At 36.6% G+C, this 14,395-nt stretch overlaps 2 protein-coding genes across 2 annotated transcripts; one reads left to right on the forward strand and one right to left on the reverse strand.

The window, feature by feature from the left end:
- The first annotated feature begins 6,330 nt into the window (after window positions 1-6,330).
- On the forward strand, window positions 6,331-8,038 carry LOC126705238 (F-box protein SKIP23-like). The gene is made up of 4 exons (XM_050404139.1): window positions 6,331-6,866; window positions 6,964-7,246; window positions 7,723-7,862; window positions 8,020-8,038. The coding sequence occupies exons 1-4, from the start codon at window positions 6,331-6,333 to the stop codon at window positions 8,036-8,038; spliced, it is 978 nt and encodes a 325-aa protein (XP_050260096.1).
- A 507-nt stretch (window positions 8,039-8,545) lies between these two features.
- LOC126705633 (rop guanine nucleotide exchange factor 1) lies at window positions 8,546-13,977 on the reverse strand. Its single transcript, XM_050404736.1, has 5 exons — window positions 13,386-13,977; window positions 12,786-12,902; window positions 12,160-12,692; window positions 9,794-10,147; window positions 8,546-9,159 (listed from the first exon to the last, which is right to left on the reverse strand). The coding sequence occupies exons 1-5, from the start codon at window positions 13,693-13,695 to the stop codon at window positions 8,725-8,727; spliced, it is 1,749 nt and encodes a 582-aa protein (XP_050260693.1). The 5' UTR covers window positions 13,696-13,977; the 3' UTR covers window positions 8,546-8,724.
- Between the last annotated feature and the right edge of the window lie 418 nt (window positions 13,978-14,395).

Genomic DNA, 14,395 nt, shown 5'->3' on the forward strand with positions numbered 1-14,395 from the left:
AGGGTGAAAGAAAGACAATACCCATATAAATAGATCTCTAGCAGCGGGAAAATAAAATTTTAGAGAGGAGGGAGATGGAAAATTTAGGAAGGAGATGAAATTTTGGAGAAGATGCAGGGATTTTGGAAATTTTGTTAACAGAGCAAGGAGAAGTTTTGGAGAAAATATAGGTAGTGAGGGATTTTGGGATTTTTGTTCAGAGCAAGAAGAAAGAAATTTTTGGAGAAGGCGGGTAGAGGGGGATTTTGGGAATTTTGGGAATTATGTTTAAGCAGAGCGTATTATGTTTAGTAAGGGAATAGGGATTCAGCACTTTTAATAAGGAATGTCTATTCCTCGTTTTAAGGAATGGAGATTCATATGGAATGATTATTACAGGTAATAAAAACATAACCAGACAACTGTAAAGCTAAATCATAGAAATAGTTATTACATTACAATTTCTATTACACTCTACCAAACGTACCCTTAATTACAGACTATTTTTGACACAAGCAAACGGTTGAAAATACTATAGTCTTTGTCTTGTCTGCTTAATAATTTGCTTGTGTCGAAAATAGTCTCTATCTTAGTTCAAATAAACGATAATCCCTACCCTATTTTATAGGGATGTCATGTCACACTTCTCACACTCTCATCCATGGCAAATTGGTCTCAACTCCCAAATGATGTCCTGCTGTTAATCTCCAAACACATCAATTGTCACGTCACTAATCGACTACTTTCGAGCAGTATGCACTTCATGGCGGTCCTCAGTTCCTCGAATCAAACCCCTTCACTTGAAAATCCCCACATATGACCCTGAGATAGCCAATCATTTTTGCCTCTCTGAACGCACAATCTATCTTATTCAATCAATTGAAACTCATGACCAAAAGTATCTTCCTGAACGCTAGATTGTAAAGATAGAGGAAGATGAACATGGCATAAAACACTTATCCATCCTATGACGAGTTCCATATTAACAACTGCTGCCTTTGACAAGGTATTGGACTCTTTCAATTTCTCTATTCATGAATGGAATAGAGAATATGTTCTTCTGTATACACCAAAGGACCAAGGTGCTGGTGAAATAGTAGAAAACAATGATGAGAAAAAGTTTGCTTTCAAAAAGGTGGCAAGATCTTCAGGCGGAGCAGGAGCAGGGGACCCAAGCTCAAGGTTGGGGTTGGGTAGCTCGTCTTCGACTTATTCATCTTCCACCTGTTCATTAAAGGTGAACTAGGAAAGGGATCAATGATATCTGGTGGTTGAATAGAGAAGTCTATAAGAGAATCAAGAGTAACTAAAGGAGGATCAGGAGCAGCTATAGAGGGAATATGTGCCTCATCTGGAAAAAGATCTAAGACAGAGGAGGAAGATAAGGAGGTACGGAAGTGAGAGAGCTCAACAAAGAGGCGATGTTCCCAAAAGACAACATTGCGGGAGATACGAAGATGATGAGAGACAGGATCATAACACCGATACCCCTTTTAAGTTTCGCCATAGCCAAGCCCAAGCCTAATTCTACTTTGTGTGCAAGCCAAGTCTCCCACTTGTACTAAAGTCTATTAGTCTAGGGTTTGGTCTACTATATATACACATGTTATGATTCATTGTAACACAGGATTTGTACTACACTATAATATATTATTGATGTAACCCTTTAGGGTTTCCTCCGTGAATGTAGGCCGTTAGGCTGAACCACGTAACTCTCATATTTTACTGTGTTCTATACTTCATGCTTTCGCTTCCGCATTCATACTAGCATATTCAACATGGTGTATCAATGCTAATATCTAACATGGTATCAGAGCCACCTTCCTGTGGCCATGGTTTTCTATCCTTACGGTATATTCAAGAGCAATCTTTGTCTTCCTCGGTGTTTTTTCGCTGCGTTCATCTTTTTTGGCTTCCTACTGCTGCCGTCAACACTCTCCGGTATAGTCAAGCCACCGTTAGAAGTCGCATCAACACTGCAAGACCATTGCCTTCCTCAAACTACCGTTACAAAGCCAAACTTCATTCAAGTGATCTTCTCAACCTTATCAAATCTCAAGATTTCATCAAGCTTCCATCTTGAATTTGAGAGGGGGTGTTAGAGATATATTAGCCCATTAGCATAAGCCCAAGCCTAATTCTACTTTGTGTGCAAGCCAAGTCTCCTATCTGTACTAAAGTCTATTAGTCTAGGGTTTAGTCTACTATTTACACACATGTTATGATTTATTGTAACACAGGATTTGTATTACACTATAATATATTATTGATATAGCCCTTTAGGATTTCCTCCGTGAATATAAGCCGTTAGGCTGAACCACGTAACTCTCATGTGTTACTGTGTTCTATACTTTATATTTTCGCTTCCGCATCCATACTTGCATATTCAACATGGTGTATCAATGCTAATATTTAACAGGACGAATGTTCACTGTTAATCCCACAACTTCAGAAGTAAGTTCAGTTGGGGATACTTTTTTAATTTCCAGTGTAGGGTTCTTATTTAATTAGAGTAACTACAGGTTAGTTTGGGTTCACATACATTACAACCCTATCCGTTTACTTGAATCAAAAGACCAGATCACTTGCTCTAAGCCCAATGGGGACCTGGTTTATTTTAAAATTCGTGTATGGGATGACGAGTTCCTAAGTTGGATAAATGTGGCAAACATGAATGACATAATTCTATTTGTGGATACTAGTTCTAGATGTACGTTTTGGAATGCAGCTACTAATTTACCTGGCTGCAAAGGAAATTGCATAGTTTTTAGCGAGCCAAAGTGGGAAAAAATTCTTGTCAATGGTCATTATACTTGCCAACAAAAGGGTCATTATATATATGTAGCTGACTTGAAGACTCATAAAATTCAACATTTGAAAAAAAGTCAAGGTTATTCCAATCTGTTCCAGCCACCTTCTGGTCCATTTACTCATCAAATTTGGAAGTAAGTGTTTCTCTTTGCATTACCAAGGCTTGCTTTAAGTTTTGTTGTTTTGCTTTCATTCCATACTGATAAGCTTGTTTGTCATTCTTTTAGTTTGTCGATCATTTATTTATTTATTTTATGTTGGCATCTTTATTTATAAAATATTCGTATAATGAACTAAGCAATACAATCTAATTAAAATTTCTTGACAAACCATATAAATGACCTTCAGACTATGAATGCAACGGTCGACCTTTAACAAAGGTTGCAGTATACAGTCTTGAGGCAATATTACTTGTCCCATCAATTTTTACCATTCTAGAAGTTAAAATAGGTTATTAATAGAATGCCAAACTGGCAATTTCTAATCTGCTTGATTATCCTTGGGATGTACTAGTTTTTTATTAGGTGCCGTGGACTAGATAAGTTGATCAACAATTGAATTTTGCGTGACTTAAAATCAATTGTACATAAAATAAGCATATTGCCTATAAAACTAGTATTCCTTTTATTAATTAGCTTTGATATTGTCATTACCAAATCTTTGGAACTTTTTTATCTTTCCTATCCATTAAGGCATCTGAAGTTTTGAGTTGTTGGATGCAACAGGAGCAAGATCACCAAACAGCTGAGTCGCCTATTTTAGAAGTTTTGAGTTGTGAGTATAGGATTCCACATCATGCTGCGATTGCTCATTTGGTGGTAGAAAACTGGCTATTGAATCTAGATCAGTTGAATGTGTATTTCCTTCACATAGAGGATCTTTCACAATGGATGATTATGTCACTCTTTATTGGTAATGGAATCTTCATGAGGAATTTTGAAGTTGGATTTCAACTGGCAAAAAAGTCAGAAACTCCATTCATACAGTATCATGCAGCATTGGGGATTCCTCTTTCTGTATATAATGTTCAATAGTCTTCTGCTGATGTTGTAATATTTGTTTTGCAGTTTTCAGTAGCTTGTGTTATGGTATGTTTGTAGCTTGGTGTTTGAAATGTAAATGTTGGTCTACAGTTTTTATTAGATGTTTTATCAGTGGTTGGTGCTGTTGTTGTGTCTGGTCTTGCTGGCTTCTGTAGTGTATTCTACAGTGTGCGGCCTTAGCTGCTTGTATTTTGTTTTGTGTTTTAAGTGTAAAACTTTTGCCAAGTTGCTTAGTTACTTTACATAAGTTTTCTAATTAAATTCAACCATATAGTTGTATTGACCAATGAAACACATTATTTAATTTAATTATTTTAGAAAAGATGTAACACTCTTATTGCATTGAGATGTGGTCATATGCTAGTAACATTAATGCAAGAAGAGTTTCAAAAGATGCTCCAGAGTAAGATTGAATTCAATTGGAATTAAGTATATTATGCATAAGATATATCATCATACTTCTCACATGTGTGGACTCCACAAGGACCACAATTTTATGGGACCCATACATTGTAAAATTAAGATGCATATATGATAGTTTCTCTATCTAAACTGATGCAGGAGCATAACCAGAAGTTATTTTAATATTTCTTTTTTTGGATTTTCAGTGGATTATTTCATATTGTAATGTTCTTATTTGTTTAGTTTGGATTAGTATTTGAGTTTAGTTAGGATTAGTTGTTTATCTTTAGCATTTGACTAGTATTTGAGATTGTTTAAGATTATCAGATTAGTATTTGAGAATTTTTAGGATTCACTTATTTTTGTCATTGTGATTCCTGGAAGTTGTACATATATAAAGCTCCAAACAATTTCTTTTGTATTCAGACTATGACCAATATTATTCAGATTATTTGCAAAGTTTGCATTGCGTTTGTTTGGTGGTGAATCCAAACAATCTTAGGTGGTGAAGCCTAAGGTCTACAATAGGATTAATCTAGGTGGGAAGCCTAGGTTGTCCTACGTCACAAACACAGTCACATCATCTACATAAAAATGTCTATAAATTTTGAATATTGCATTTCTCTTATTTGAGACTACAGTGAACAACCCAATTTGAAATGGAGAAAAACATGTCATTTTGTTTTATTACCACTTACAATGTGTTTGGGGCACATTCAGGGTGGGAACTAGGTAGAAGGGTGAGAGGACCATGATCATCCCAAATCTTTGAAAAAAATTTGCTAATCCCTAATATAAAATAAACTTTTTTGTGTCTTTGCCCCTCATAAATTATAAGCCCCCCTCTTGCTTGAAAGGAAAGTTTCAAATCTCTTATGTTAGGTCTATAGTTGTTTAGGTTGACAAATTGTGAGCAAGTTATATGTCTTGTGTGGCAAACAATGTTTATATTTTTGCACTTATATTATTGTGATTTGTTGTTATGATAATATAATTAACTGTTCATTCTCAAAACTGGTTAATTAATCAACCCTTAATTCCACAGTAATTAATCAATGGATCTAAACATAAACCTCTCATCTTAAATTCAAATATTCTTGAGGCCAGAACTTCTAAAGAAAAATCTCTCTAGGTTATTTCAAGTTGTTCTGACCACCTCCAAATTAGGTTGATTACTTGGTAGTGAGGTGAAAAAACCACGGATGGCTAGCATCTATTCCAAGAATTTTAGAAGATTCGCTAAGAGCCTTATAACTTAATTAGCACTTCTTATTTTATTTTTCCAATTAAGAAATTCAGGTTCTAAATTTTTAATTCCTTCAAGACTGTCAACGTAAAAAATAATAAATAAATAAATAACTTCAGAAGATTATAATCTTTATTGATTTTTTTTTCCCGGACAACTACTAGAATTACCTTAATAACTTGACTTTAGAGGATGCTGATTATTATTTTATTTTTTTGTTCTTTTCTTTTGTCTTCTCTATTTGTGCGACAAATGCTAACAAACATTTGATTCGCTAGAAACTTGGCGGAGACCAATTTGATATTTCTCTTGTCTAGTTTACTTTTTTCTTTTTCTTTTTAATGTCTGATAAACACTAAACAGCATGTAATATTCTTGGATATGTCGTCGTCAACAGCCACTAACGGATAACAAAGTCCAGAAGTTGGGTGGAAATCTTGAGGAATGTAGTTTTCAAAAATAATTCCAATTCAGCAAAAATATAATAATCTTTTTCCCGATAACAGTTAGAATATTTGGATTCCTATCAATTTTATTAATATAAAATCTTACCACTTGTGGGTTCCAATTAGTTCAACTAGTAAAAGTCTCTTACATAAGATAAAATTCTATATTATCTAAAATAAAATAAAAAAACAGTGCACATGGTTCATGCATAAATCTCATGGACACTTGACTTTGACATCTATAAATCTGAATGCTTGTGTAGCAAAATGCAAATAGTTCTTTCTCCTAGCTCAGTCAAACCCATCCCAGCTAACTATCTTTTCTCTTTAGAGTTACCTGCATATATTTTGTGCAGAGTTTTGACATTGCATTGATAAGCCCTTACTTCTCCCACCCTCATCAATGGCTGAATGGTCCAAACTCCCAAATGATATCCTGCTCTTAATTGCCAAACGCCTGGAGACTCGCATTGATCTCCTCCACTTCAGATCAGTTTGCACTTCATGGCGATCATCTGTACCTCCACGAAAACCTCATTGGTTAAAAATCCCTATATATGACACCCAAGTTGCTGATCATTTCTGCCTTTCAGAACGCACAATATACCTTATTGAATCGCGAGAAAATCCAGACCAAACGACTCCTCCAGACTGCTGGTTTATAAAGATAAGGGAAGATAAATTTGGCAGAAAGCACCCACTGCATCCACTTACAAATTTCAAAATAACAAGGAGTACTGCATTTCGGAAGGTATATTTGAGCTGTTCAAAGTTCCAAGTGCATGAATGGAGTACAGAATATGTTCTCCAGTATACACCGAAGGACAAAACTTGTATTGATTCAGCATACCATGAAGAGAGAAATTTGATGGTCCAAAAGGTTGCTTTCATGAGCTTGAGTCCGGGCAGTGAGGATTTTGTATTGCTTGCATGCATCAGGTGTTCCTAGGAAATTTGCTTTTTTATTCAAGTCAAGCACATGGGAATGGACTAAAATCGAAAGGTATTCTTATTGTTACGATGTGGCTCGATTTAGTGAGAGGCTTTTTGCGGTTGATGAGTGCAGAAAAACTATCGCCATTCATCCAACTTCAGGACTAAGTATTGATGCATTCTGTGGGGAGTCTTTCTTTAACGACTGCTTGCATGAAGTGTTCTTAATCGAGTTGAATGACAATGAGTTGATGTTGGTTCACAAACACATACAAATTTATGACAATGTGCCTGAGGATCCAACATCACCAGAAAACTACTTGTATTGCATCATGCCCAATGGGAAGAGGCTTCGTTTTCCAATTTTTACATGGGAAAACGGATGGGTGAGTGTGAAGAGCTTGGGGGAAATAGTGCTATTTTTGGATAGTAATTCTCACTGTTCATTTTATGCCAACGTTTCTAATCTTTCCGGGTGCAAGGGGAATTGCATAGTTTTTAGGCGTGCCAAGCCGGGAATCAATGTTTCTGCCGGGTGGTAACCACCAAACGGGTCTCAATGTATATGTAGCTGATTGCAAACTCATAAAATTCTACCCTTAGAAAAGTCCCCAGGTTATTTCAACTTGTTCCAACCACCTCCAAAAGCATTTACTTATCATTATTGTTGGAAGTAAGTGTTACTCTTTTTGCATTACTAAGGCTTGCTTTAAGTAGATTTGTTGTTTTACTTTCATTCTATACTGCTCGGCTTGTTTCTCTCTTTAAGTTTATTTAACTTTGATTTTGTCATTATCAATTCTCTGGTGTTTTTCCCCTATCCATTTAGGCATTTGAAAACCTAAATTGTTGAATTCAACAGGAACAAAATCACCGAAAAGCTGCGTCACGTATTTTAGAACTTCAGAAGGGATCATATGTGCTTACAAAGTTCGACATCTTGTTAGGATTGATCATCTATGGTGGCAGAATACTGGCTGCTGTATCTAATTCAGTTGGATGGTATTTCCTTTCACATGGAATGCGCATGTGTTGTTCTTTATTGATAAGTGAACCTTCATGAGAAATTTGATGAGGTATCTAAGTCAATACCATTCAAAATAAAGTACTGTGCTGCATTTGGAGAATTCCTCTTTATGTGTTTGATGATGTTTAATAGTCTGGTTACTGGTGCCTAGTTTGATGTAATCTACGGTTAGTAGTTTTCAGTTGCTTGTAGTATGTATATAGTTTGGTGTTTGTAATGGTCCACTCTAAGGTTTGTTAGATATGTATCATTGGCGGGTGCTACTGTATGAGTTTAGCCTGGAACTGTAGTGTAGTCTCTCGTATGCAGCCTCTAGCTGCTTGTGTTTTGTATGGTGTTAAACTTGTACTCCAATTGAATAAAATCTTCTTATGAAAGGGAAAAAAAATAGAGAATACATCAACATAGCATTCTTATATTGCTGAGAAGCTGAGGTGCCTAAGGATTTTAAGCTCATTTATGATCTAGAATACCATCGTCATGTTAAAAGTGGAACCATAGATTAGATTAAAAACTGTCAATAGTTAGGAATCAATCATGCTTTCAGTGGGAACGTCATATTGGCTTTGACATGGAAAAAGAAAGCTTCAGAAAGCATCCAAAATATAAGAAAAAATAATCTTCGCTCTTCACCTATCACCTGGTGAAAACCATGATCTGAAGTCAAAACTTTAAACCTTCCTGATTATATTGCTAACAGAATATACAATATTACACCCTGCCATTTTTTTGTTCCCCACAGCCTTAAGGCTTCCAGACTAGCTATGCAACTCTTTAGTTAATTTCAGTTAACTGTTTGAACTTAATTTCACCCTAGAAGGATAACTTTACTTGAACTCAATCTCGCTCTGGAGCATCTCCTGAAACCCTTCTTGAACTGAGATTCCCAGCATAAGACCACACCTTATCATAATCTGCAGGGACTACTAATTTTTCTGACTTTGGGTCCGTTGCTTCCTTAAAACTGGTCCTCCTTAGAGAGGAAGGTGCCCTCCCCGGGCTTCCCATTATGGGAGTAGAAGAACAAAAGGTTGGAGTTCCAAATGGAGAGGCAAATGGAGTGTGGTGGATTGAGAAGGGGCTAGGAGACATTCGTTTCTGAATAGGAAGACCACCTAGTCCTCCCCTGCTGAAAAGGGACAATGATTCTGCAGCAGCACAACGCTTAGTCGCATCATCCACATAAAGGACATCATCTATCCTGGCCATTATGTTAAAGGCCAAGCTTTCCATTACTCTTGAGTAGCTTTCAAGAATTGACTGCCCAACATCCTGCAAGAAAAAATTTCTTTTTCAACACTCACTGGAAAGTTCTCATTGTCTTTTACTGAAATACACTGTATGGCCATAGCATGGTAAAGACAAGGAGGGAACCTTCATTTAACAGACAAAATGTACGCAGATAATCTACAGATCAAATTTCCCATCCATTAACTATCAAATTTGTTCAGACTTAAAGATTTTCCGGAAGCATTATCGGAAAAAAGGGACTTCCTATACCATAAGATGATCTGTGATCTGCCTCACAAGGCCCTACTAAAATGGTCCAAGCACCACTCTAACCAGGGAATGACTCTAATTATCTAATATTGCTGTCTCTAGAACTATTTTTTGGTACAGCCCACATATTATGAATATGCTTAGAGCATGATGGTTGACAGATTGTACAGGCACAAGGATGCACTGAACCTACATATTACAATGCCCCTAAATTTCCAAGAAACCAATTTTCCGCACTCCACCATGTCAACCACTTTTCACTGGCAACTAACAGAGATTAGCTACTTCTTGTGACATACACCCAAAAAGTGAGTCATCAAATATTTGGCATCACTATCCAAAGTAATGCATGTGCTTGTAATGTCAAGTGTAATGGATAAAATAAAAGGTTGCCAGAACATAATACCTTATTGTATTGGATCTTATTCATATCCAATGCAGTTTGCGGGAGGCCAGGGAAGCGAAGCCTTAAACTCTGTAAGAGGGTCTCTGCTCTTTGGGCCAAAAAATTATTCTTTTCGCAATCAGCTATAAGGCCCTTGACTTTGCCACCCCAAGACGAACGCCTAGCTTTCATTTTTTTTTCAAGTTTCCTCTGGTCTTTTTGCTTCCAGACATGAACTGATGCCTCTATCCGATTAGCTATTTCCAGAGTGTGATGTTCAGATGACAGGTCCAGGCAATCAAGTAAACATTCTGGTGAGAACTGGTCAGCAGTTATGTAGCGATAAATGATGTCACCAAGACAATCTTTTCCCCTCTGCAATGGAAATCAGACAATTAAGGAATCAAATAAAATGTTGAGATAAATAAACTATAAAAATGTTGAATATATGTTCATACATGTAATGAATCAGTAATTGCCAAAGATTGAGTGATATTCTAATTTACTATTGATCTAACATGTTAAATTCCCTTAAGCCCTACAATTATTTAAAGGCATCATACACACCTTCTACTATTAAAATATAAAAACGCATACCAATGTGATTTACCCATCTATTTTATTCTGTACATATATTATTCTTGCTTTACCATCTCGAAAAAGGTAGAAGACCTAAAATAACAGTAATAGTATTAGTAAAAGAGGACATGTCAATTAAGGTAGTAAAAAAGAATCTAACTTCGGACAGAATAGATTTGGCAAAAAAGAAAACATGTGGCTAACCCTAACTAGTCTATCGAGGATCCATAGCCAAAAATTTTGGGACTAAGGTTAGATTGGATTTACCATTTAATATTAATTTATATATAGCTGCCATGTGATGAATATGATATTCAGATTCATAACTTATTGCTTTTTTCACAGAGAAAAATTAAATCTCAAATATCTAGCCCAAACCATAGTTGAAAAATTGAAAAGAAAAGCATTTAAGCAACAACTGATAGTGTTCACTGTGAGAATGAGATTAATTTACTCATAAAAAAGAAATCTCCTCTAAACAGAGTAGGTATGTTAAACATTGAAAAATTTTGTGGTTCTCATGAAAATAGAAAAGAATCCCTTATAGCCTTGTTCGGTTTTTTCTTTTTCCTGGTAGGGGTGAAGCTGTTTGTTTTGTGGACCCATTGGTTTACTTTAGGATTTTTTTTATTTCATTTTATTATTATTATTATTATCAAATGGCGTATTGAATGGACAAATAAGAGATGAGGCTTAGGACAAATCTTGGAAATTAAAATATACTTCGATGTATGGCCTGCTAACAACCAAGTGTAAGAAGAAAGAAACCAACAATGATTAACAATTCCAAGATGCACAGAGAAAAGAGAAACACATTTAGATTTGACTTATCTTATAGTAAGTGGAATAGTCAATTACCGGGTTCCAGCATAGACATAATGTGACAAATACCACAACTGACCAGAATCCTAGACCAATGGATATAGCTAAATGGTCTGGTACTTATGCTTCTTTATTTTTCATAAACAATCGAGTCATCTGATCAACTCCAGGTATATTTGTGCTTAGTGTTATATATTTTATTCACATCTGGTCTCATACCCGAAAAAAGTATGAGGGTTTCTATAGGTTGACAACTAGCATAAAATTTAGTCACTCTATTAGGAATGGAATGCAGACATTTGATCCTTCACTTTCAGAAGGCTCGGCTATCTTTTGCCAAAAGACAAATTATTCCTAGAGGAAATGCAAAACCATATTCTTTAAACACTCTAGTCCCCACTACCCCAGCATTCATTACACTGCTGGTAACTTTTTTATTTGTTAAGTATTTGATACACTGCAGGTAGCTTCAATTTACATCAAAGACATAGTCTCATAAATTATGCAATTTATGATATCTTTATCTTTCTTTAAAAGAGAGTTAAAACTTAACTGACATCATTAAAGCATGCAACACCAACAAAAACAAGTGAACAACATAGTCATGCAAAGTAGACATTTCTCCAAGATCAATAGCCAATTGGTAATCAAATTTTAAAATCAAAGGTTCACCAATTTTAAGGGACATTTTATGATGACAAATCCAACAGGATTGCCAAGGGACATTGATATACGAAGAAAATAGATAACCCCAGATTTAATTGTTAACTACTTACACCATAAAAAATCAAATGATCCCCATCTAGGATAAGCATTCTTCTAAGACCACATGTCCACAAGCACCTAAATCTCCTTTAGTTTGCTACCATTTCAACCAATAGGATAACATAGAAAGAAAACTAATGAACATGTGATAGCATCTTTAGTCTTCAGCTGTGTCATGTTTAACACTATAAGTAAATTGGCATAGAAATAGAAACCTGTACCTTGGGCAAGGTATCCAAGTAAGCACTGGGGATCTCCATCTCAGCTAGCACACTACCATTAATTGCCAAAGCCGCCTTCAATATCTGATTTGCACAGTCCCTGCACTGCTGCAACCTCTTCCTGGCATCCTCTGACAACCCATCCTGTGGTACTTTTGGACAGGGCAACCACCACTTCTCTTCCTGCCTAATCGAAGGCCTCCCACCACACGATCCATAAGCATCACGGTCATTTGTTTCACCCACAATTATTCCCCGATCAACATACCAAAACTCTGTATCACAAAACCCATCAAGCATACTAAGCAACATCGCATCAAGCTTTTTCAACGCGGGCAAATTCACGTACAAATCCGAGCGTGGCCGCGTTGCCATGACTTCATACGTGCCCCCACCAGGGAACTGTTGTATCGAAGGCACAAGCTCAACAATCGAATCACTCACACACAACAGCCATTGCATTTCACGGCGCCACATTGCCTTCTTCTGTTGCGCCAACGGCTCTAACCTCCACAGCTCACCAAACACAGTCGCTGCCATCTCAACACAAAACTAAACTTCAGTACAAAAATAATTACCCAAACTTATAACATACATAAACACAGGAAGAGGCAGAGACGACTAACCAGAGAGATTGGTGATGGCATTCGAAATGGCAAGGGCAGTGCATACTCCTTTCCCTCCTCCAGACATGTCCTCCCCGAGAAGAAGCTTACCAAACCTCTCCTTCATCATCTCAACCTCTGTAGCAATTACACCCAAAATAAGTACATATATTAACATTAACTGATAAGAAAAACTGTCCAAACTCAAAGTTTATTTATTATTAATTCAAATTCCAAATGGGGTAACAAAATAAATCATCTTTGTTGCATCTAGTGCCCCATGTTTATCAAAATAGAGCAAATTTATTAATTTCCCATTACAAAACTTATTTTTTTTAAACTGTACAATACACAAACTTAGATCTCAGCTTAACAATACACAGCAATGCCCTGTTTGGTAACAGAGAAATTAAAGGAAATGGGTATTGATGAAAAAGCAAAATACCCGCATTTTCTATTGGGTTTCTCATTTTTCAGCCCATAGAGCCAAACACCAAAGACTTCTCAGTCTCACTTCTCAGACTCAAAAAGTTCAATTTCTCTTTGTTCTCACCCACAGTCAATTTAGCACCAAATTTAGAAAACAAAAATAAATAAATAAAAATGAAAAATACAACGTACCGGACAAATCGGTTTCCGGTTTCTCAGGCTTCTTCTCGTCCCAAACCACCACGTCCTTCCCTCCGATCACCGGCAGCATCACCGGCGCCGGAAAAAGGAAATTACGTTCCACCGGACGGGGAGATGACGTCATGGAGCTCGAAGCTCCACACTCAGTCTCGAACCGCCGGCACGAGAAGCTACTGCTACAGCTCTCCGACTCGCTGACGTCAGCGCTCAGGCTGTAGCTTCCGCACCGCTCGCTCTGCTCCTGGTCGGAGCCGGAGCCAGAGCCAGAGCCGGAGGCTTCCTCCGACGAAAGGGTGGCCATTGATCTGGAAAAAGATCGAACGGTCACCAGTGATCTCTCTCAAGTCTCAACACCAGTTCAGTTGCACATTCGCTATAGTGAAACGCGGCGCAGGTGATTACAGTGGAAAAAAGAAAGCAAGGAAAAAAGAAAAAGAGAGTTCGCTCGCGTGGTTTCTGAATTCTGAAATAGTAAGAGAGTTTGTAGAAGTGGTGGTGGTGAGGGATAAAGAGAAAAAGCAGAAGATACTATTGTTGCTTTTTCTTGTGTCTCTTTCTCTCTTTCGCTCTCTCTCTCTGCTTTTATATGTGAGAGAAATGTATAAACTGAATATTTGTGTTTTTTTTTTTTTAAGAAACTGTATGGTATCTGTAGACTGTAATGATAGTGCCACACTTGTATTACACAATACTCATGTTACACACTTACCGTACACATATTGTTATGTAACTAAAGTCGTATTTTTATTTCAAAATGCAATGAGTATGGGTGTCTAATAAGATTTTCCAGATTTATAAATACGAGGGTAATAACTAGTGCACACACAGTTGTATATGAAGTACACACCTACAAAATTTTGCAAAATCAAGACTCAAGAGTTTAGTGCAAAATCGTGTGATCTACATATTTTGTGTGTGTGAAATAAACACCATTCTAAATATAATAGTGCTATAACTTTTTTTTATAGCTATGTTGACATTTTAATGTAGAGAAAATGTTA

The sequence above is a fragment of the Quercus robur genome, chromosome 11 (assembly GCF_932294415.1).
Source record: "Quercus robur chromosome 11, dhQueRobu3.1, whole genome shotgun sequence".
In the NCBI taxonomy this organism is placed as follows: Eukaryota; Viridiplantae; Streptophyta; class Magnoliopsida; order Fagales; family Fagaceae; genus Quercus; species Quercus robur.